General features: G+C 40.0%; 1 protein-coding gene across 1 annotated transcript in view; it reads right to left on the reverse strand.

The window, feature by feature from the left end:
• Nucleotides 1-23,130, reverse strand: part of LOC123770954 (glutamate receptor-like) — a 229,210-nt gene that overhangs the window by 176,344 nt on the left and 29,736 nt on the right. The window contains exon 4 of the mRNA XM_069306026.1: nt 13,556-13,700. Coding sequence (XP_069162127.1) covers nt 13,556-13,700 — 145 coding nt within the window. The remainder of the gene's footprint in view (nt 1-13,555; nt 13,701-23,130) is intronic.

Below are 23,130 nucleotides of genomic sequence, written 5' to 3' on the forward strand. Positions count from 1 at the left end.
GTTCCCGCTCAGTGGTGAACACACCATGGGAGCTGTTCCCGCTCAGTGGTGAACACACCATGGGAGCGGCGTTGATCTCTTAAGTTCTCTTGTCGTTTCTTCTATATTCTCTTCAGCATAATCTAGTCAACTTGTAATTCACAGTTATCTGCCTTCATATATGACTATATAGTAACTTCAGTTGTTCCTTTGGTTCGGATGCAATGCTATTTCATAGGTCTTTTCCCGATTCTCTCTTAATTTTTATGTGTTCTTTCCTAGCTATGTTCTCTGAATTTTGTCCCTTTCCCGCCTTCCTTTCGTTTTAGCTTCTTGGCATTGTCTATTAAACATGTAATGTCCTCTGAATTTTCTCCCTTATTGATCCATCATATTCTGGAATGTCTTCCCATTAAATTATGCCTCACGTTGCATATTGTCCAAGTACATCTTTGCTCTCATGTTGTTCTGTTTAATGAATATTTCTTTACCACTAAAACAGATTTGATCAGAAGAAGGAAAACTATCACGGTGTTCTCTACGAAATAGAGATAAAGTACTCAAAAAGTCATTTTAAGGTGATGCATTAATAATATGGATGTGTTTCTTTTATGTATTTGAATGGAGAGTTGGTGGAAGAACTCCTATTCCACTCCGGAGTGTACGTAGGTAACGAGTAAAAACTTATCATTAAGACTTATCCTTGATATCACCTATATTCTTCAAGAATCCCTTGTGGAATCTGTTGAATCCCAGGTTATATTTCTCATTGTATATCGTGATTCAGTGGTTTAAGATGTTCGCTTGGAGTACCCATGGTGCAGGTTCGAATTCTCAGCATCGCTTCGATTGATTTTCTCACAGAGACAATGTGCTTAAGAAAACCACACATTACTTTCTCATTATTAGTTACATGAACTAACTGCTTTTCTATGGGAACAGTTTTCTATCGTCTTTTTTTGGTATATCTAAAAGATCCCTCAGGGTCTGCTTTGCTGGCCCCACTCTATGCACTTCGAATCTATTTCTATTCATGTCTCATTTTTTTAAACCGTTCTTGGTAGTATAATACAGTGATGATCTAGGTATCCTTCTGTTACGTACCCTTATTGGATACGTATATAAATATTAAATCATTTATTTTGTTCCATGCATCATTACTTGTATGTGCTTGTATATTATATTTTTGGTAACGATCATCTAGTTGGCCATACCGTGAGAAAGTTATATTTGTAATGATCATTTAGTTGGCAATACGGTGAGAAACATTTACTTCCTGCTATGTTGTGCAGTTGCCAGCAATTTCCTCTTTATTTATATATATATATATATATATATATATATATATATATATATGCGAACAAGCCTGAATGGTCCCCAGGACATATGCAACTGAAAACTCGTTAATCTTAGTGATATATATATATATATATATATATATATATATATATATATATATATATATATATATATATATATATATATTTATATATATATAACTGTATTATTATAAACTGCATTACTTCTGTTTATGCATGTAAATCTGATCAATCTTTAATTAAGTTAATTAATGATTACTTTATTCCCATTATATGGCTCCATTTAAGTAAAATTAATATTAGATAATATTGTCACTCAAAATGTTGTGAGGAAGCGAGGAGCGGCTCCCGCCGTGAGAATTTTAGTCAGTGGCTGGTAGACTCACTGAGGATGAACATCAAAGGAGGTTAAGTGGCTGTTATATATATATTTTGTTTTGCTGTAGTATATTAGTCTGTGGAGACATAATTTTATTTTGATTTACATATGATAGTGCCCATCTGTTGATTGATATATAATACTGATAATTACCTGAAATATTATTTTAATATACAAGGTATATTTTGTATGTGTAGTTAATTATCCTGGGGTGATTAATTCTAATTCTTGCATGTACGAACCATGGGTTTATACTGGTGACACACCTTGAGATTACAGCGACGTTCCATGTCCCTAGACAAAAATATCTTTGTCGCTGTTACGTGCCACGAGCAATAATGTACGGTTTGTAACACCTTCCTTTTTTTTAATACGAATATTTAAACCTTTCCAATTTAAAATAAAGTATTGAAATCCATTGGTCATCCATTGTAGGTCATTGTTATTGGACCAAATCAGTTTAAGTGGTATAATGTGTTTTTGGAACTTAACTAGAATTGTTTGAAATGATTTATATGTTCAATGGACAGTCCAATCCCTGCCACGTCACCCAGCTCCGGACACAATTCATATCCCATGGATAGCCCACCTCCCATGTTAAAGTCTGCCTAGTGTAGGTGTGACGGATATGGATTCTGCCAGCTGTCTTTGGTAGTGCTAAATTGAGTGCACGCTGACAGTTGAATTCTCCAGAATGTTGCATGAGTGCACAGATTATGTGCACGAGGTTAGGTACTGTTGATTCGAGACTGAAGTGTACCTTGTTGGGTATCTGTGGATAGCTCATGTCATCAGAAGATCAAAGGTATTTCAAGGGTCGTTGCATGCCTAGTCGTTTGTTAATAAGAGTGAGAAGATAGGGACAACACTAGTCATCGCCTCTGAGAGCCACCTACAACATGGGGGTCAGAGGGTACTTTTTCAAGCTTTCGGTCAAGGAAAGAGGAGCCAACCGACCAATGGACACAGGCCTAAGCCATTACATAGTCATAACGTCACGGCCTCTTTCCCATATGGAGGGAAAAAACATGATTGGGCTAGGCACCATGACTTGTGTCTGATTGGTCAGACTAATATACAGGTCAGAGAACGTTGGAAGAGAGCATTTAGCACGCCAACGTCGTTCTGTAGTCGGCAGCTGTCTAAGTCGGACGTGAAATTTGCGATATCAGCCACTAGCCACACTCAGCCGACCTCACCACCACCTGGTCCCTGGGGACACCACACTCAGCCGACCTCACCACCACCTGGTCCCTGGGGACACCACACTCACCCGACCTCACCACCACCTGGTCCCTGGGGACACCACACTCAGCCGACCTCACCACCACCTGGTCCCTGGGGACATCACACTCAGCCGACCTCACCACCACCTGGTCCCTGGGGACACCACACTCAGCCGACCTCACCACCACCTGGTCCCTGGGGACATCACACTCAGCCGACCTCACCACCACCTGGTCCCTGGGGACACCACACTCACCCGACCTCACCACCACCTGGTCCCTGGGGACACCACACTCAGCCGACCTCACCACCACCTGGTCTCTGGGGACATCACACTCAGCCGACCTCACCACCACCTGGTCCCTGGGGACACCACACTCACCCGACCTCACCACCACCTGGTCCCTGGGGACACCACACTCACCCGACCTCACCACCACCTGGTCCCTGGGGACATCACACTCACCCGACCTCACCACCACCTGGTCCCTGGGGACACCACACTCACCCGACCTCACCACCACCTGGTCCCTGGGGACACCACACTCACCCGACCTCAACTCCGCCTGCAGCTACCACCAAAACCACCGAGCTACCGGTATTTTTGCACCTTGCTTGCAAACTGGCGGGCAACGTCAACCTTTACGTCCACACCATCAACCGGCTTCTCACTGCAAATAGACTGCCGACAATGACTACCTGGCGACCTTCTCCCAGCTCCTCCAGCTGCCGGCCCCACAACCACTCTGGAACGGTCCGTCTAATTACCCAAAGCTACTCAATGCTACTCAAAGATTCCTAGCATTACATAAATAGTGAAGACCTATGATATATTTACTCACAATAATGTTGATGATCATTGTAGCACATGAACAAACATATTTTAACTCTGAAATAATATAATTTTATTACGAAATTAGACAAAACTAAGTGGCAGTTTTTTCAGGGATATTCCTGCGCGGGGCCCTAAGTCTCTGGACAGAGTCCACGGCACCGCTTCTGTGCCAGGTAAGTCCATTACGGTCTCACTATAGCCTGTGCTATTTGCCCCGCTCCTGTGCCAGGTAAGTTACGGGCTCACCATAGCACGTGCTACTTGGATCTTGTTCCGAGTAGCTGAATCTATAACAACAACAACAACTCTGGCTGGTCCACTAGATGTTGCTTGTTTCTGTTTTACTTGGGCGGAGTATGAGAAATTATGACTCGTATGGTCGCTTCAGTAATATTTTGCCCCATGTGTTTAACAACTACTTCTGCTCTGTTGAATCTAAGTTGAAATCTTAATGGGTTTGTAACTCTGTATTATGTTAGATAATGTTCCAGTGGTCTATGGCAGGTGATGCCACAGGAAACTGACGATCCAAGTGAAACTGTTGAGGCTTTGAATAATTGAATAATTAGATGGACCCAATTTCGTTATAAAGGTATATTATTATAGAGTAAAAATATATTTTTTCATTTTCTACATTCAGCATAGTGAATAAATATATCATAGTTCTTCATTACTTACATAATGCTAGGAAGCTTTGAGTAGCTTTGGGTAATGAGACGGACCCGTCTGGAGACAGGGACGCCACACACACTGGTTCCCCTTGCCAGCATCGACGACATCAAATCCGAAGACGACGACAGTCCACCCGTAACACCGACAACCGACTCCAGGAGGCGTTCTAGAGCCGACACCGATGTTGACGAGAATGGTTTTACAACCGACGACAACGACGAAGACGAGGACAACGACAAAAGGACCGACCATGTTCTCTACATTGCGTCCAGCGAGTTCAACGGTAAAACAAACTCCAGACGACAACCTGCCCACAAATGTAGCAGGATAATCAGCATGAAGAACATAACAAACACCCGTAACCCATGTATGTCAACACCACCTTCATGAACTCCTAGGGGTGACCTCACCATACTGTTGATAGAGTACCACGACCTGGAATTCGACTGCAAATTCCTAGACTGGGAATTCAGAGAGGTGCACTCAGCCACAGTGAGAGGGTATGTTAGCTGAGCTACAATTTTGCTATAATAGTAATAATGGAAGGTGTAGTAAAGAAACTGATGAATCAATGTGGAGCTCTGAGGACACAGTTAGATTCCCTGCGAAAGGTGCTATGATAGATGCAGGAGCTAAAACATATGAAATAACATCAAGAGGAAGCAAAGGGGAGAACAGTTGTGAAAAATCTCCGTCTTGGAATGTCGTAGACAAGGGTCTTAAGAAGACTCTGACAAGGTCACCTACAGATGTCCTAAGGACTTCTAACTCATTCGCCGTGTTGAAAGACGAGTGCTGTAGGATGCCTGCAGTTCGCTCGAAAGGGAAGGCAACGAAGGGAGCGCATGTACCTCTAGGTGCTCAAAAAGTAAAGGAAGAACCAAAGCGAATTTTGGTTGTGGGAGATTCCCAGGTGAGGTATTTGGATAGAACGTTTTGTGCCAGAATTAGGGGGGAGGGAACAGGTTAAGGGTTTGCTATCCGGGAGCTGGAATTGGTGATATTGTTAACAACATGAATGATATTATGGCTGGAAATGGGAACAAGCCCATTATATGTATCAATGCTGGTGGAAATGACGTAGGACGAGTTAGGAGTGAGCCAGTGATACAGAAGTTTAAGACAGCCATAGAATTAATTAGGAGCAAGAGAGGCATCCCGATCGTATGTAGCATTCCTCCAAGAAAGGGAGCAAGAAAGGAATGGTTCTCGAGAGTACTTGGTTTCAATTGCCGACTAAACAAATATTGCAAATCAAATGCAATATCATTCATAAATAACTGGGAACACTTCTATGAAAGAAATGACATGTATGCTCGGGATAGGGTGCATCTATCGAGGGCTGCGGTTGTTGTTGTTGCGAACTCGTTGGAACCTGTGGTTGGAAGGGGGTTGTTTGGGTTTAAACTGTTTGTAGATAGTGTATGGGAATTGACATGGAGAAAGGAGATAATGAAAGTGCGTGTTTGTGGGGTGAATAAATTTGCAAAATGAAAAGGGAAAGAGAAGAACCTCAAAATAAAAATACACTTAAGGTATATGACACGAACAGTAGGAGTATAAGAAACAAAGTAAACGATTTAAATGTTCTTGTCTGCACAGAAAAAATAGATATTATTGCACTTACCGAACATGGCTGAATATAGAAAATAAACAACTATTAGCTGAATATCATATAAACGGATTTACGTTATTTCATATAGATAGATATATTAAACGAGGAGGGGGAGTAGCCATATATGTTTGGGAAAATCTGAAATGAAGTCTCAAAGAGGGAATCAAAACTGAGCTACACACAGAAACTATCTGGCTAGAATTAAACGAAAAAACTAAAAATCTTATAATAGGAGTTATATACAGGCCACAAAACTTAGACAGAACGGAAGCAAAGCATCTATGATATGAAATATCTGGAGCCTCTAGGTCAAACAGTATTTGTGTCATGGGTGACTTTAATTTTAGTGGAATAAACTGGGTTAACAGAACAGGGAATAATGAAGCAGAAGATTTTCTAGAATTAATTGACGATTGCTTTCTTGAGCAACAAATTAAGGAACCAAAGCAGGAAAATAATATTTTAGACTTAGTGTTAACTAACAGGGAAACACAAATTAATGAAATTGGGAGTGAGCTGGGGATCAGTCATCACAAAGAAATCAGATTCAGCATAGAATGGAATAGATTTGTAGGAGAAAATTCTGTTAAAGTGTCATATTTTCGAAAAACGCATTTTAAAGGTCTATGAAAAGTTTGGGGTAAAATAGATTGGAAAGTCCTGGGCCAGGGCGGGTGGGCTGGTCTTGGAGAGACGTGAACCCAGCGATGGGTGATGTTAAAAGGGATTTCGATGCGGATTCAAAATATAACTTATTTAAATTTTTCTAAGCAAAAGCACAGGAACGTAGTATAACATACAAATTGAATAGATCGAATAATAATGACCCGAAATAAAAACCAACGGATTTTAAGAACCTTATAGGTAGAAAGAGAGCTAGAAATTGGGATGTCAGTTTAAAACAAGAATTTGTCCAACTGGTTAGAAATTTAAAAAAAAGAGATGAGGAGGGAAAAAAGAAACTATAAAATTTGCATAGCAAGGCAAGCACAAATCATAATGTTTTTTTCAGTAATATCGAACAAAGATTAGAGGAAGGATAGGTCAATTAAAAACGGAGACAGGTCAGATAACTGATAATGACGAAGAGATGTGTAGTATTTTTAACAAATGTTTTATCTCTGTATTTACTAAAAAAGAACTGAACATTATGCCTTCAGCCGAATAAGTATATGTGGGTGGGAAAGAGGACAGGTTGACTAGTTTAGCAATTACCAGGGAGGATGTTATTAAAAAAATAGTGAAACTCAAGGCAAACAAATCCCCAGGGCCGAACGAAGTGTTTGCCAGGGAATGTTAAAAATGCAAAGAGGTGCTTTGCGAGCCATTGTCTACCATATTTAATAAATAATTAGAGTCAGGCAGAGTGCCAGAATCGTAGAAGGTTGCTATTGTGGTACCAAGTTTCAAGAAAGGTGATAGATCATGATGCAAAAATCGTAAGGAAATTAACACCGATGAAGACTCACTATCACTTCAAGTTGATCTAAATACGGTTTTGAAATGGTCAAAAGATTGGCAGATGCTGTTTAATGCTGATTAATGTAAAGTTCTGAGGCTTAGTAATGATAATAGAGTTACTAGATTTAAAATAAGTGCTGTCACTTCACGAAATAACACTCCACAAAATTGGTGGGTGACCGTGAGCTGCTGTGAGGCTGGGTGAGGGGGTCGTGAGCTGCTGTGAGGCTGGGTGAGGGGGTCGTGAGCTGCTGTGAGGCTGGGTGAGGGGGTCGTGAGCACATGGTGGGTCACCGCAGCCAGTCTTTGACTGGCAATGAATTGTTCAATAATTTATTACACTAGTACCAGTGTATTTAATTAATCCACCGGTTAAATCTGGTTCATCCAATATAAAGACTACCAAATAATCTGACATCCGGTGTGAAGATGACCATATAACACGGGGAGCCGACTCCTGAGAGTCGGCTCCCCGTGTTATTTTATTGAGAGTCGGTATTTATTTTATTGAAAGTCGGTATTTATTTTATTGAGAGTCGGTATTTATTTTATTGAGAGTCGGTATTTATTTTATTGAGAGTCGGTATTTATTTTATTGAAAGTCGGTATTTATTTTATTGAGAGTCGGTATTTATTTTATTGAGAGTCGGTATTTATTTTATTGAGAGTCGGTATTTATTTTATTGAAAGTCGGTATTTATTTTATTGAGAGTCGGTATTTATTTTATTGAAAGTCGGTATTTATTTTATTGAAAGTCGGTATTTATTTAATTTAAATGAATTTATAGTGTTCATATTTATGTTACTTTATATATTTTTATAGAAATTTGTATGATGTTTAGTGGACTATTTCTGCAATATTCTCACAAATCGACTCCTTGCACCTTAAGGGGGTGGGGGTATATTAAATTTACATATATGCAGCCAATCAAACTACAGCATTTTAAACTACATATATTAGTAATAATAATTTAAAGATCTTATCTTATTGTATGGTAGGTTTAGTCCACCAGGTATGAACAAGGATGTTGACACCAAATAATCCTCAGTTGAGACTAGCACCCACCACCCATGTACTGATGAACTAAGATTAATTCTTGCTTTCTCTTCTATACCTGTTAAACTAAAAAGACACATGCTGTGAAGCAGGAATCCTATATATGACAGCTATATCAGAGAAAATACTGTATATTATATAAGATAAGGACCGATGAGTAATTACATGTGTTGAATCGTTGTCTCTCGTGCTAACCGGTCCACCCTATATCTACCTAACATTAACTGGCCAGAAAATGACCAGATAAAAAAATGGGTTTCGGTAATACACTTCCCTTGTTTAGATGTTGACTGCATGTTGATGATGGAAGAAGCACTAATTTGATCTCCATAACACTTCGTCCAAGGGAGGATTATAGGAGCTAAACTCGCTCCAACAACTTTGGTGTAACAATGGCTGACCTTTCTCCACTACTGATGCTCTGGCTGTCTTGTCCAGATGTCAGCAAGTTGTAGAAAGGTCACATTTACTCTATTTTGGTAGTGATAATTAAGTTAATTCAAGTAAGATGTTTTTATGATGTTAAAAGTCCAAAGACTGTTGTATTAAGAATAATTCCCAACAGAATAGCTGGTGAGTTAATAGCCCTATGTGGCAATGATATCTCGTTTCTATTGACGGAAAATTCCACTGCTCCGCATCTTCTATGGTGAATTTATATATATACAACACAGCAGCAATATTATCTACATATTGTATTTAATATTAGTAAATGGTGTTGGGTTTTCTGACAAATGTAATTTAAGCTTTGCCAATCTTTCTTCATATGACAGGTTTCTGATTTGCGGGAATAGCTATGTCATCCTACGCTTGATGCGTTCTAGTTAATTTATATATGTATTCAATAGTATTGCAACCAAAACTGAACTGCATAATCTAAATGAGGCTTAACAAGAGCAAGATATAGCTGAAGAACAACACCAGTTGTATTATCACTAACGCTTCAGTAAATATATCCCAGTGTCCTATTTGCATTATTATGAACATTTATGGATTGATTTTTTGGTTTTAAATTCTTACTAATCATAACTCCCAGATCCTTTTTGCAGTCCGACTTCAAAATCTCAACACAATCTAGCTCATATATTGAAACTCTATCATCATTACCTAGCCTCAAAACCTTAATTTTGTCAGCAATAAGCTGCATGTGCCAATCTTTTGACCATTTCAAAACCCTATTCAGATCGTCTTGAAGTGACAGTGAGTCTTTTTCCCTGTTTATTTCCATCCCGATTTTTTTTATCATCGGCAAATTTGCAAATATTGCTGCTCAAACCTGAATCTAAAATATTTATATATATATTATAAATAACAGAGGTCCCAGGACAGATCCTTGAGGCCCTCCTCTTACAACATTTTCCCTCTCTAATTTAACTCCATTTATGCTAACTCATTGTTTCCTTTGGGGTAGCCATGCCCTAATCCAACATAATATAGCACCCTCAATACCGTGAGCCTTTATTTTTTTAATCAATCTTTCATGTAGCACTGTATCAAAAGCTTTGCTAAAGTCAAGGTACACAACATCACAAACCTTACAACTCTCAACTGCCTCAACTATGCTGGAATAAAATTATAGCAAATTTGTTAAACATGAACGGCCATCTGTAAAACCATGTCCTGAATCAATCATTAATCTATGTTTTTCAAGATGAAGACGAATGGTATTTGTAATTATCGATTCAAGCAACTTTCCCACAGTAGACGTTAAGCTCAGTGGCCGATAGTTTGATGCTAGTGATCTATCTCCTTTCTTGAAAATTGGTACCACAATAGCAACATTCCACGACTCTGTCACTCTGCCTGACTAATGATTTATTAATTATTATAGACAACGGCTCGCAAAGCTCCTCTTTACATTCTCACTCTATGACTATGAGGCAGTCACAGTGAGATGCTGTCAATCACAGTGAGAGGGGGTGTTAGCTGGAGCTCCAATTTCCTTGATACTGAAAATGGAAGGTGTAGTGAGTGAACTGGTGCTAGTGATGGAGCTATGTGAAGCTCTGAGGGCGGAGTAGGATTCCATGCGGGAGGAGCTAATACAGATGCAGGAGGTAAAACAGACGAAATAACGTCAAGAGGAAGCAAATGAGGAGAGCAGCAGTAGAAAATCGACGTCTTGGAAAGTCGTAATGGACAGTGGGTCTTAAGAAGACTCTGACAAAGCCGCATACAGATGTCGTAGACACTTCCAACCCATTCGTAGTGCTGGAAGACGAATGTTGTAGGGAGACTGCAGATCGCTCGAAAGGCAGGACAACGAACTGAGCGCAGGACCCTCAAGGTGCTCACAAAGTAAGGAAAGTAGTTAAGCAAATTTAGATCGTTGGAGAGTCTCAGATGAGGTATCTGGATAGAGCTTATTGTGCCACAGATAAAGGGAATTGGTAAAGGGTTTGCTATCTGGGAGTAGGAGTTGGTGATATAGTAAACAACAGGATTGATATTATGGCTGGAAATGGAAAAAAATACTCAAATTGTATGTAGCACCCCCAATACCGTGAGCCTCTACCTTTTCAATCAGTCTTTCATGTAACACTTTATCCAAAGCTTTGCTAAAGTCAAGGTATACAACATCACTATCAACTGCCCCAACTATTCTGGAATAAAATGACAGCATATTTGTTAAACATGAACGGCCATTTCTAAAACCATGATGTGAATCATTTATTAATTTAGGTGCAAGGAAGGCATCCCGATCATATGTGGCATTCCTTCATGAAAGGAAGTTGGAAATGAATGGTTGAAGATAGCACTTTGTGTCAATTGCCGACTGGACAAATATTATAAATAAATGCAACATCATTCATTGATAACTGGGAACACTTCAATGGAATGAATGATATGAGTGTTCGGGATGGGATTGTTGCTGTAGCCAACTAGTTGGAACCTGTGGTTGGAGGGGTTTGTTTGGGTTTAAACTCTTAGTAGATAGTGGTATGGGTATTGATATGGAGAATGGAGGCAATAAAAGTATGAGTTGGTGCGGGGAAAAAAATGGCAAAATGAACAGGGAAGGAGAAGGTCCTCAAAATAACAATAATCCAAGGGGGGTATATTACACGAACAGTAGGAGTCTATGAAACAAAATAAACGATTTAAATGCTCTTGTTTGCACAGAAACAATATATATTGTTTCTTTTACCGAAACATGGATTAATGTTGAAAACAGAGAACTATTAGCTGAATATCAGCTAATAGTTTAAACAGATTTAAACTATTTCACACGGATAGAAATATTAGACAAGGAAGCGAAGTAGCCATATATATATATATATATATATATATATATATATATATATATAGCCATATATATATATATATATATATATATATATATATATATATATATATATATCCAATCCCGTCTACCGGATAGCAAACCCTAAACCTGTTCCCCCCTGTCTCTTGTACAAAATGCTCTATACAAATACTCACCTGTGATGAGGTATTTGGTCCTGTTCATGTGCACGTTCCTGTGCTGCTTTGCTTAGAATATTTTTAAATAAGTTATATTTTGAATCCACATCAAAATCCCTTTTTACGTCACCCATCGCTGGGTTCACGTCTCGCTCTAAGACCAACCCATCCTCCCATGCCCAAGACTTTCCAACCAATTTCACCCCCAAAAAATTATTAGACCATTAAAACCAGCTTTTCGGAAATCTAGTACTTTAACCGAAGTTTCTCCTTCAAATCTATTCCATTCTATGCTAAATCTGATTAGTTTGCGATCACTGTTTCCCTAGCTCGCTCCCTATTTCGATGTCATTAACTTGTGTCTCCTTGTTTGTTAACACTAAGTCTAAAATATTATTTTCCTGCATTGATTCCTTAATGTGTTGCTTAAGGAAGCAATCGCCAATTAATTCTAGAAAATCGTCTGCTTCATTATTCTCATTCTGCTTCATTGTTCTGTTAAGCTAGTTTATTCCACTAAAATTGAAAATTGAACAAAATTTAAAATTTTGCTTCCATTTTAAGTTTTGTGGCCTGTATATAACTCCTATTATAAGATTTTTATCTTTTTCGTTTAATTCTAGCCAAATAGTTTCTGTGTGTGGCGCCGTTTTGATTCCTTGTTTGAGACTTCATTTCAAATTTTCCCTTAATATATGGCTATTCCCCCTTCTAGCCTAATATATCTTTCAGTGTGAAATAGTTTTAATCCGTTAATTTGAGATTCAGCTAATAGTTCTCTGTTTTCTGCATACAGCCATGTTTCGGTAAATGCAATAGTATCTATTGTTTCTGTGCAAACATGAGCATTTAAATCGTTTATTTTGTTTCTTAGACTTCTACTGTTCGTGTAATATACCTTAAGTGTATTGCTATTTTGGGGCCCTTCTCTTTCCCTGTTCATTTTGCCATTTTCCCACATCAACACATACTTTTATTGCTTCCTTTCTCCATATTATTTCCCATACCACTATCTACTAACAGTCTGAACCCAAACAAACCACTCCAACCACAGATTCCAATGATTTGGCAACGGCAATAACCCCAGCCCTAGATAAATGCTCCACCCCGGGCATACATGTCATTTCTTCAATAGAAGGGTTCCCAGTTATCAATGAATGATATTGCATTAAAGATGACGGTGACTTAGTTGTGCTTGGACAGAAATGATGTTGTTTTAGTCTTACCATGGACAGAAATGATGGTGCATTAGATTTTGTTATGGAAGGACATGATGGTGGTTTAGTTTAGTCCAGGACAAAGATGTTGTTAGTCTAATTTTTATGGACAGAGATGATAGGGTTAGTATGATTTCGTCCAAGGATAATAGTGGTCTTGTGTTATCATGAATAAATATATCTATGTTTTTTTATAATCGTTGACGAAGATGAGAGCAGTTGAGCATTATCGTGAGTAAAGATGACATCTGGTTTTAGCTGAAACAGAGAGATTTTAGTATTTTAAAGTTTCGAATGGATATCCTTTGTTTATCATTGTAGGGAAATGGTAAAAGTGATGCTTGATAAAGACCCCAGCGGCAGAGACTCACCGTTGTTGTATATGAGGGAGGAGTCTGGGCGGACGAGGAGGTGGAAGACCAGGGAGAGCAGGAGTAGGGTACAGCCCATCCCCATCCAAACCCACCTGCTGAAGGGGTACACTAGCGATTGCCAACGGGGCGCTGGTGGGGGCACCTGTACACATCATACAACGTAACTAAGGCAATAGATTAGACTTTATAACAACATTTCGATTGTCAACTTAAATGTTTATCGAAAGAAGAGAAAGTTCCACTAATGCTCCTGGCAGTCCATATTAGTAGCTGTTGCATAAAATATGTATCAAACTTTCCCATAAGACGCTATGGCGTTTAAAATCATAAACTAGAAATACTGTGCTCCTTGAATATGGGATAATGTCTTCTCGAAATTATCAATAAATGAGTGAACTTTGATAGAAATCTGAAGGAAAACCTTCATTTACCTAAAAATGTGGCAGCTGATGCTGCAACCCGACTTTTATAGTATGATTATTATAGGTTCTCCATAGTATGTTTCTCACATAACGCTCCTAGTGATCACCGACAGGGTTACTAACCCATGGAACGGCCTACCCACCGAAGCCGTAACCGTATTGAGTTTCAAAATATACTCGGAAAAGATCATCAAGGCAAATGGGGGACCTTCGACAAGCCACTGGATTCCTGTCCTCGTCGAGGCCACTAAGGATAATGGCCCTCAGGTAAAGTTTGAATAATTAAGAATGAGAATCCACAATCGACTTGAGAATAGTCCAGGACGGACCGAAACGTTGTCGTCCCTTCACTTCTTAGTGTGTCGTTTGGTCAACATATTTCAGCCACGTTATTGTGACTCCTCGTCTACATTTGAATAATTGAATTCATAATTCAGAACTGAATTATTAAATCAGGCCCATGGCTGCTAAATTTCATAGTATCCCTATGAAACGGTTATTTGTAATAACCATGCACCAACCCATCCTCACATCCCTGTACGACGTGCCATAGTACACGTCCCATTGTATCCGTCACATCGCCGTTGACAGCAGAAAAGTCTATTTGCTAAAATTTTGATCATAATTGTATTTTTCCAGTCCCACTTCTGGTGTGAAATTTATGTATCATTTTCCATACTATTCGAATATTAGGCATCAGCTACATCCTATTGAAGGCACTTAGTTTAGTTCTGAGAAATCTTGGCAGTTCTCAGTAAATTATAATAATTATTATATCAATTAGTATCTGTAATTATTTCAAATGGCGCCAAGTTATAATATATACAATAGAATATGCTTTATAAAATCAGAAAAAATGAATCGTACACTATGTACTATAGAAAATGTTTTGATAAGGTAAACTACTACCCACTTGATGGGTTTTAGTTTAGTTCATTTATTATGCACCCCCCCATACCCATCTTGTGGGCGGCAGTGGAAAGAGTTACAGAGGCACATAATGGGCTCAGGATTGAGCCCCACAATTCATTTAGCTGAGTAAGTTACAATCTTGATGAGCTAGTTACAAAATTCAATGCACATCGTCACATCAGCAATGGGTTCGAGGCCGACCACAAGTACAGTTTCTAATTTAAGCCACTGACATATATGGAGAGCTAGTGTCACAACTGATAAGTTTATCCTATACACTGCCCATCTAATGGGCAGCGGAAGATAGGTTATAATCACTCAGATACTACCTAAAGTTAGCAAACTGGGGATATTTGGCCAAGACTTCTGGCAGCAGATAATTTTGAATTAATTATTTACACATCTCTTGAACATTTGTTATAGAACTGTCTCTGAATTCACGTATCATTTCGCACTCTATCACATAGTGACGGAGGGCGTGCGAATAATTTTGTTGACACAGTTTACATTTGGTCAAGTCTACATCAGCAGATAATAGAATTCCCAGAGATACTTGTAACCGAGTCTAAGCCTAGCTGTAGTAACATCTAGAAGTCTTCTGATTTTATTGGATGAACCATACATGTGTGGCTCCTCTTGCATGATAGTATGATGATAGATGGAATTTCTGGTGTCGATTTCACTTTGCCTCAGATCTACAAGATTTTGTTGAAGTTCTTGGTGTACTACTGCTCTCAGACTGCTTATTGACAATGTAAGGTTATACTTAATTTCTCCTTTAAATGTAGATTCTTTGGCTATCTCATCTGTTACGACCCTGGGTTCCTATATGGAAACCAGAGGTCAAATTGAGTTCCAAATAGTTGTGTAAGAGGGATATCTAGTTAACAATAACGTTTATATTCAAAGCTCTCATACCTGATGCAGATTTGTCTCAGTCTTTCTTGCCAGACATAAGATGAACCTTGCTACTCACAGATTAATCAGAATCTGGGCTTGTTGACTATTAAATATAATATTGAACTAGTTATCAGCTATTCCTAGAACTGTTAACGTAACTAGTAATGAATGTCGGTGAAGACTTATAATGTTTATGGCTGTACGATCAGCTAGGCTCCCTTCCCGGCAGCGTTTTTAAGAGAGCGGAGGAGGCTGTGCTCGCTCTCTCTAGTTCTGGCTGTTGTGGTGTACACACTCACCCTCGTGGACTTCATTCTCTTCCTCCTTCTCCCTTTCCCTTACCTTATTCTCCATTTATTATCTAAGATAAGTATTATACTGTGGTAATGTGTTCTGGCAAATTGTGTTGTTAAATTCTTGTGTAGCCTAAGCTAGTGTTTATATCCCTAAGATTACTCTAGGGTGTTTTAGTGAAACAACGTGTGCTCAAGTTTTACCAGGCTACCTAGAGCCTTACTAGTATCCCTCCCTAAGTAGTCTTTACCCTAGTTGCAATTGTAAACCTTGCATCCTGTCTATGTGGACCAAGGTGTTTAACGTAAGTTAGAGTGGTAAAGAGATTTACTGCATTAATGTATATATGGGTGTTATTAGAGGGTTTAATAAATAAGTTAGTTTATGAGAAGTATCAATTCATCCTGTGGAAGTGGTGTAGATGATTAGACAGCAGACCTGTAATTTAAAACATAGAATCATTTCTAGGAACCTTAGTTCCTTGGGGGTCGAGCCTATCTATCCCACTATTTTTGATACATCTTGATTCTAGCCATTGGCCCTTCTAAGTACAATCACATACCCCCCATAACAAGTGGTTGGCCTGACCGGGAGCTGAAATTTTTATATACAAATTGTAAAAAATTTAGATTTTTGAGTGCCGAAACTAAATTTCTTGCATTCTGTAGAATGGTTGTGTGGTAGCCTAGGGTTCATCTCAACTAGCAAAGGATACATCTTGCACTGACTGGACATCCAACTGGATCTCTTCACGATTGAGGTGAGTGTGGACTTATAATTAGGACCGTGCAAATTTTTTGTATTTTTTTCAATTTTTATTGTTATTTTTTACTTTTGGCCAGTATCTAGATTAATTAGGGATGGCGGCTAAATTGCAGGAACTGGCAAAGACACCTTCAGTGGTAGAGATTAAGAAACGAAGAAGAAACCAAATCTAACTTAGTATTGTTTGGCCATGAATTTGGTCTTGAGTTAAATGACACTGATAAAAAGTGGACCTTGGTGAATGAAATCTTACAACATTGCATAGACCAAGAACTATTGCCATGTGATACAACTTTATGCCAGCCCAGCCAAGCTGAAAGTGCAGCTCGTAGAGGCAGAGAGGTAGCACTAGAATTAGCGAATATAAGACTGGAGGAGCAAAGGCTTAAAACTTAGGAGGCAAGAATTAGGGGCAACGCCAATGTACCACCACCTGCCTGGGATTCAAACCTCAGGCATTATGATAAAAAGTATAACCTGCCTAAATTTTCAGAGCCAGACCCTGAAAGGTTTTTCAACCATTTTTAGAGACTGGCCATGTCTATGAACTGGCCAGAGGAAGAGTGGGTGAAAATCTTGCAGGGGCGGCTTAGAGGTAAATCCCAAGATATTTTCATAAACATGCCCGACTGCGATTGTTTTAATTAAGTAAAGTCAGGGAACGGATTTTGAGGGCATATGAAATTATGCCTGAAGCTCACCGCCAAGCTTATCGCAACCTTCGGCCTACTCACAACCAACGTCTCACTGAATTTGCTATTGATCAAATAAAATTGTTTGAAAAAGGATTCGCTCGGCCAAAGCCGAAACAAACGAGGCACTCAAGAATTTAGTTTTAATGGAGGGTTTATAGATAATATGCCAGAGCCGGTAGTACGGTTTTTACGAGAAAGGAAGGAGGTAGAAACTAATATTATGGATTTGGCCAAGATAACAGAAAACTACCAGTTGGTCGGCAAAAGGCCCAATAAAAATAGTTATAGCCCAATTATTAACAAACCTTATACCCACAGCCAGTCCAGACCAGCCCATTCTAACCCTGTAACTAATGCACCTTTTTTTTCAGACAAAACTAACCCTGTTAAATTGTCTAACTCCACGGCACCTAAGGCTGAACCAAAGGGAAATTCTGTTAGTAATGTCTCTTCTCCCCAATGATTCTGTGGTCATTGTAAACGTTCAAACCATATTACTAGCCATTGTATTTACCTAATTGTGTTTGCAGGGCATTGCCAAAAGCTTTGCTCTTTCGGCCCGCCTCTCAACTGTCAATCAACTCTCTACTAACAACTTTTTTTCCCACCACACACACACACACACACACACCCCAGGAAGCAGCCCGTGACAGCTGTCTAACTCCCAGGTACCTACTTACTGTTAGGTAACAGGGTCATTCAGGGTGAAAGAAACTTTGCCCATTTGTTTCTGCCTGGTGCGGGAATCGAACCAGCGACACAGAATTACGAGTCCTGCACGGTATCCACCAGGCTACCAGGCCCCTACCATCGTTGGCAACTGTACCCAGAAAAAAAGATCCAATTCTCCTGTTGTGACACAAGGCTTGGGGACTTCTGAAGAGTAAGGGAGTAAGTCCTGTAACCCACAGTGGCTGGACCTGCTTACTTCATTCTTGTCGAAGGGGAGGATTTTGTTTTCTGAGGGTTCTTCCTGGAAGGACGTGGTGATCATAATAGACACCGGTGCCATCCAGACTTAAATTTTGGAGAGTGTGTTGCAAGGTGCCAACACTCACAACACTGGAGAGGTGGTACTGGTCAAGGGTGTCACTAGTGATACTCGAGCAGTACCTCTCCATAAGGTAACCCTGGAATCTGATTTCCACAAGGGTGTTTGTACAGTCGGAGTCACTTCCACCTACCTTTCCCTAATGTTGATGTAATATTGGGTAATAATTTAGCAGGGGATAAGGTAGGGGACTCCAGACTGCCTATTATGTTGCCTATCCCTAAGGTTTCCCTGGATCTACCCACCACAGAGGATAATGTTGTGTACCCTGCGTGTGCGGTGACCAGGTCTATAGGACTTAAATGTAAGGGCAGCCCTGTGGTTGCCAAGGTGGTAAATCCCGAGGCCACGAGAAACTTTCTGAGTGGTGAAAACAGAGTGGACCTTGCAGACACGTTCATGCCCCGAATCGATGACGAAACCAAGCAAATTGTGGAGCGCCTACCATCACTTCCTACCGATAATAGTGAGGAGGTGGAGGAGAACCCTGTTGAGTCGGCCAGTGGCATCTGACTAAGACATGGATGCCTCCTTAAGTGACTTACAGAAGGCTGACCCCAGTCTTGCAGAATGTCACGATGTAGCTCTCTCTAAGGAGGAAATTGTAGATGCAGCAACTGGGTACTATTACGAGGATCAGATTTTGATGAGAAAACGGAGACTACAGAGTTTTCTCTTGTCAAATGAGTGGGAGATAGTCCACCAGGTTATGTTGCCTACCTGCTATAGAGAGAAAGTTTTGGCAGCTGCTCATGTTGACCCTATGGGGGGACACGAAGGCATTAATGTCACCTATAATAAAATTTTTAAATATTTCTACTGGCCCAAGCTGAAAAGCGATGTGGCAAAATTTTGTAACTCTTCTATCCCTTGTCAGCTTGTTAGGAAACCAAACCAGACACCACCTAAAGCTCCTCTAAGGCCAATTGTCATGCCGGAGGAACCATTTTCTCATGTGGCAATGGACTGTGTTGGTCCATTGCCTAGAACTAAGTCTGATAATATTTACCTAATTACGATGATGTGTATCACAACCCGTTACCCTGAGGTTTTTGCTGTTAGGAACATCCGAGTAAAGACTGTTGTTGCTCATATGGTGCAATTTTGTTCCACTTTTGGACTGCCTCGGATCGTGCAAACCAACAATGGTACTAATTTTAAGTCTGATATTTTTTAGCAATTCTGTAAGGATCATGGAATAACTCGTAAGGTTTCTAGATCATACCATCCACAGAGTCAGGGGGTAACTGAGCGGTTCCATGAAATGTTGAAGACATCGTGTGAGAATTTACAAAGATTTTGGGATGAGAACCTACCTAATGTTCTTGTTTGCTGCTTGAGAGGGATTACAAAGTTCACTGGGTTGTTCTCCTTTTGAGTTAGTCTTTGGATATAAGGTCCATGCCCTTGCAAATGTTACAGGAGAATCTGTTATGTAACGTAACATTGACCGAAGGTTCGGCTTTCTTTGCGCAACACCATCAAAGACTTAGTGACTGCAAGGCGGCTGCATTAAAATATCTTGGGAAGGCCCAAGAAAGTATGAAAGAATGACACGATGCTAAAGCTAAGTTGAGGGTGTTTCAACCTGGTGATCCTGTCCTGGTATTAAAGCCTCGACTGGGGAACACTAAGTCTCACAAGTACGAAGGCCACTATATTGTGACAAAAGGTTGGGGACCTCACCTACAAAGTAAGGCACTCTGACAAGCATAACTAGGTGATGCTTGTACACTTGAATTGCCTGAAGAAGTTCCAGGGCCCCAGGCCATCGCTCTAACAATGTTTCCTTTTCCAGTGAGGGAGGGGATAATTGTTCTGACCCAACTAATCTCATTCTCAATATTTATAGTTCTGTGAATGCTGTGGAGAAGAGACTGTCCTATTTGTAGATGGCCCAACGTGAAGAGGTGCAGTCGCTACTTGACGAATTCTCCAGTCTGTTCAGGGAAGGTCCCGACCCAGAATGATGCCATCTACCATGATATCAAGTTGACGGACTACACCCCAATTCGTCTTCAACCCTATCGGATGAGTTCGAAAAAAAGGCCATCGTGCGGAACGAAGTCGACTTCCTGCTCCAGCACGGCCTCATCTGGCCGAGCCAGGGCTCTTGGTGCTCGCCTTGCCTTTTGGTCCCCAAACCAGACGGCTCCTGGCGATTATGCACTGACTATCGGCAGCTCAACAAGGTGACCATCATGGATGCCTATCCACTGCCCCTCCTAGAAGACTGCATCGATGAGATCGGGACTGCCACGTACGTATCAAAATTCGATCTCTCGAAGGGATACTATCAGATTCCACTCACCGAACGTGCCAAGCAACTAACTGAGTTCGTAACACCCGATTGTGTCTTCGAGTATCAAGTGTTACCGTTCGGATTGCATAATACCCCTGCAACGTTCCAGAGGCTAATGAACTCTCTGCTCGCCAAGGTGCCAAATTGTCAGGCGTATTTAGATGACATTGTGCTTTTTGATAGAAATTGGGCTGACCACATAGCTAGGTTATGCCAGTTGTTTGCAGTTTTGAAAAGTGCAAATCTATCTTTAAATGCAAAAAAGTGTCATTTTGGTCAAAGCACAGTGATGTACCTCAGTTATGAAGTGGGCCAAGGAAAAGTGTTACCTCGGCAAGATAAAATCAGTGCCATTCTGGAGTATCTAGTGCTCCAGTCAAAAAAGCAACTTCAACGGTTTATCAGTATGTGTGTGTACTACTGTCGCTTTTGTCAGAACTTTTCCAGTGTCGCCACTCCTCTCACGGACTTGTTGCAAAAGGCTGTTAAATTTAAGTGGTGAACAGACTGTGCAGAGGCTTTTAAAAACTTGAAATTGATCTTAGCTTCCGCCTCAGTTCTCGCTAGTCCAAGGTTCGACAGACCGTTTAAAATTCACGTTGACGCGTCTGACTCGGTTGCTGGTGCAGTGTTGTTGCAAACTGGGGATGATTGAGTGGACCATCTTGTGTACTATTACTCTGTGAAATTTGACAAGGCGCAACGCAATTATTCAGCGGTGGAAAAAGAAGCGTTGGCACTAGTGTTAGCCTGTAGAAAGTTTGAAGTATATCTAACAGCTAATATAGTGGAAGTGTACGCGGACCATAACTCACTGGTGTTTATACACCAGATGAAAGAGAAAAATATACGCATACTCAGGTGGGCATTGTACCTACAGGGCTTCAATCTTTTCATTACCCACCTACCGGGCCGGCTCAACGTGATAGCCGATGCGCTGTCCCGGTTACCTGAGTAACATTCATCTGAACCACAGGAAGCAACTGTCATGTTTTAGTTTTTTTTTTTTAGGTTCTCCTGTGGCATTAAATATACTGTCAAATTTATTTACTTCCCCCTTTTTTTTGTATGTGGTTTTCTCTCAGAGAATTCCTTTTTGGTGTGCTTTTTCTTTCAGAAATTTCTTTTTGAGTGCTTTTTCTGTCAGAGATTATTGGATCTTATTTTTCTGTAATTATCTTTTATGGACTATGTTTACTTTTGTACCTTTGTATGCTCTTACAAAAAATATGACTACTATTCTAGTAGCCACAATTTTTTTCACTAAAGGGAGGGAGGAGTGCTGTGACCCTGAGTTCCTCTTTGGAAACCACATTTCAAATTGAGTTCCAAATAGTTGTGTAAGAGGGATATCTAATTAACTATAACGTTTATATTCAAGACTCTCATTCCTGATGTGTATTTGTCTCAGTCTTTCTTGCCAGACGTAAGATGAACCTTGCTACTCACAGATTATTCAGAATCTGGGCTTGTTGACTATTAAATATAATATTGAACTAGTTTCAGCTATTCTTAGAACTGTTAAAGTAACTAGTAATGAATGCCGGTGAAGACTTATAATGTTTATGGCTGTACGATCAGCTAGGCTCCCTTCCCGGCAGCATATTTAATAGAGCGGAGGAGGCTGTGCTCGCTCTCTCTGGTTCTGGTTGTTGTGGTGTACACACTCACCCTCGTGGACTTCATTCTCTTCCTCCTTCTCCCTTTCCCTTACCTTATTTTCCATTATTAAGTATTATTTCCATTATTTTAAGTATTATACTGTGGTACTGTGTTCTGGCAAATTTTGTAGTTAAGTTCTTGTGTAACCTAAGCTAGTGTTTATATTCCTGAGATTACTCTAGGGTGTTTTAGTGAAACAACGTGTGCTCAAGTTTTACCAGACTACCTAGAGCCTTACTAGTATCCCTCCCTAAGTAGTCTTTACCCTAGTTGCAATTGTAAACCTTGCATCCTGTCTATGTGGACCAAGGTGTTTAACGTAAGTTAGAGTGGTAAAGAGATTTACTGTATTAATGTATATAGGTGTTGTTAGAGGGTTTAATAAATAAGTTAGTTTATGAGAGGTATCAATTCATCCTGTGGAAGTGGTGTAGATGATTAGCTACTAGACAGCAGACCTGTAATTTAAAACATAGAATCATTACTAGGAACCTTAGTTCCTTGGGGGCCAGGCCTATTTATCCCACTATTTTTTACACATCTTGACTCTAGCTAGTGGTCCTTCTCAG

The sequence above is a fragment of the Procambarus clarkii genome, chromosome 56 (genome assembly GCF_040958095.1).
Source record: "Procambarus clarkii isolate CNS0578487 chromosome 56, FALCON_Pclarkii_2.0, whole genome shotgun sequence".
In the NCBI taxonomy this organism is placed as follows: domain Eukaryota; kingdom Metazoa; phylum Arthropoda; class Malacostraca; order Decapoda; family Cambaridae; genus Procambarus; species Procambarus clarkii.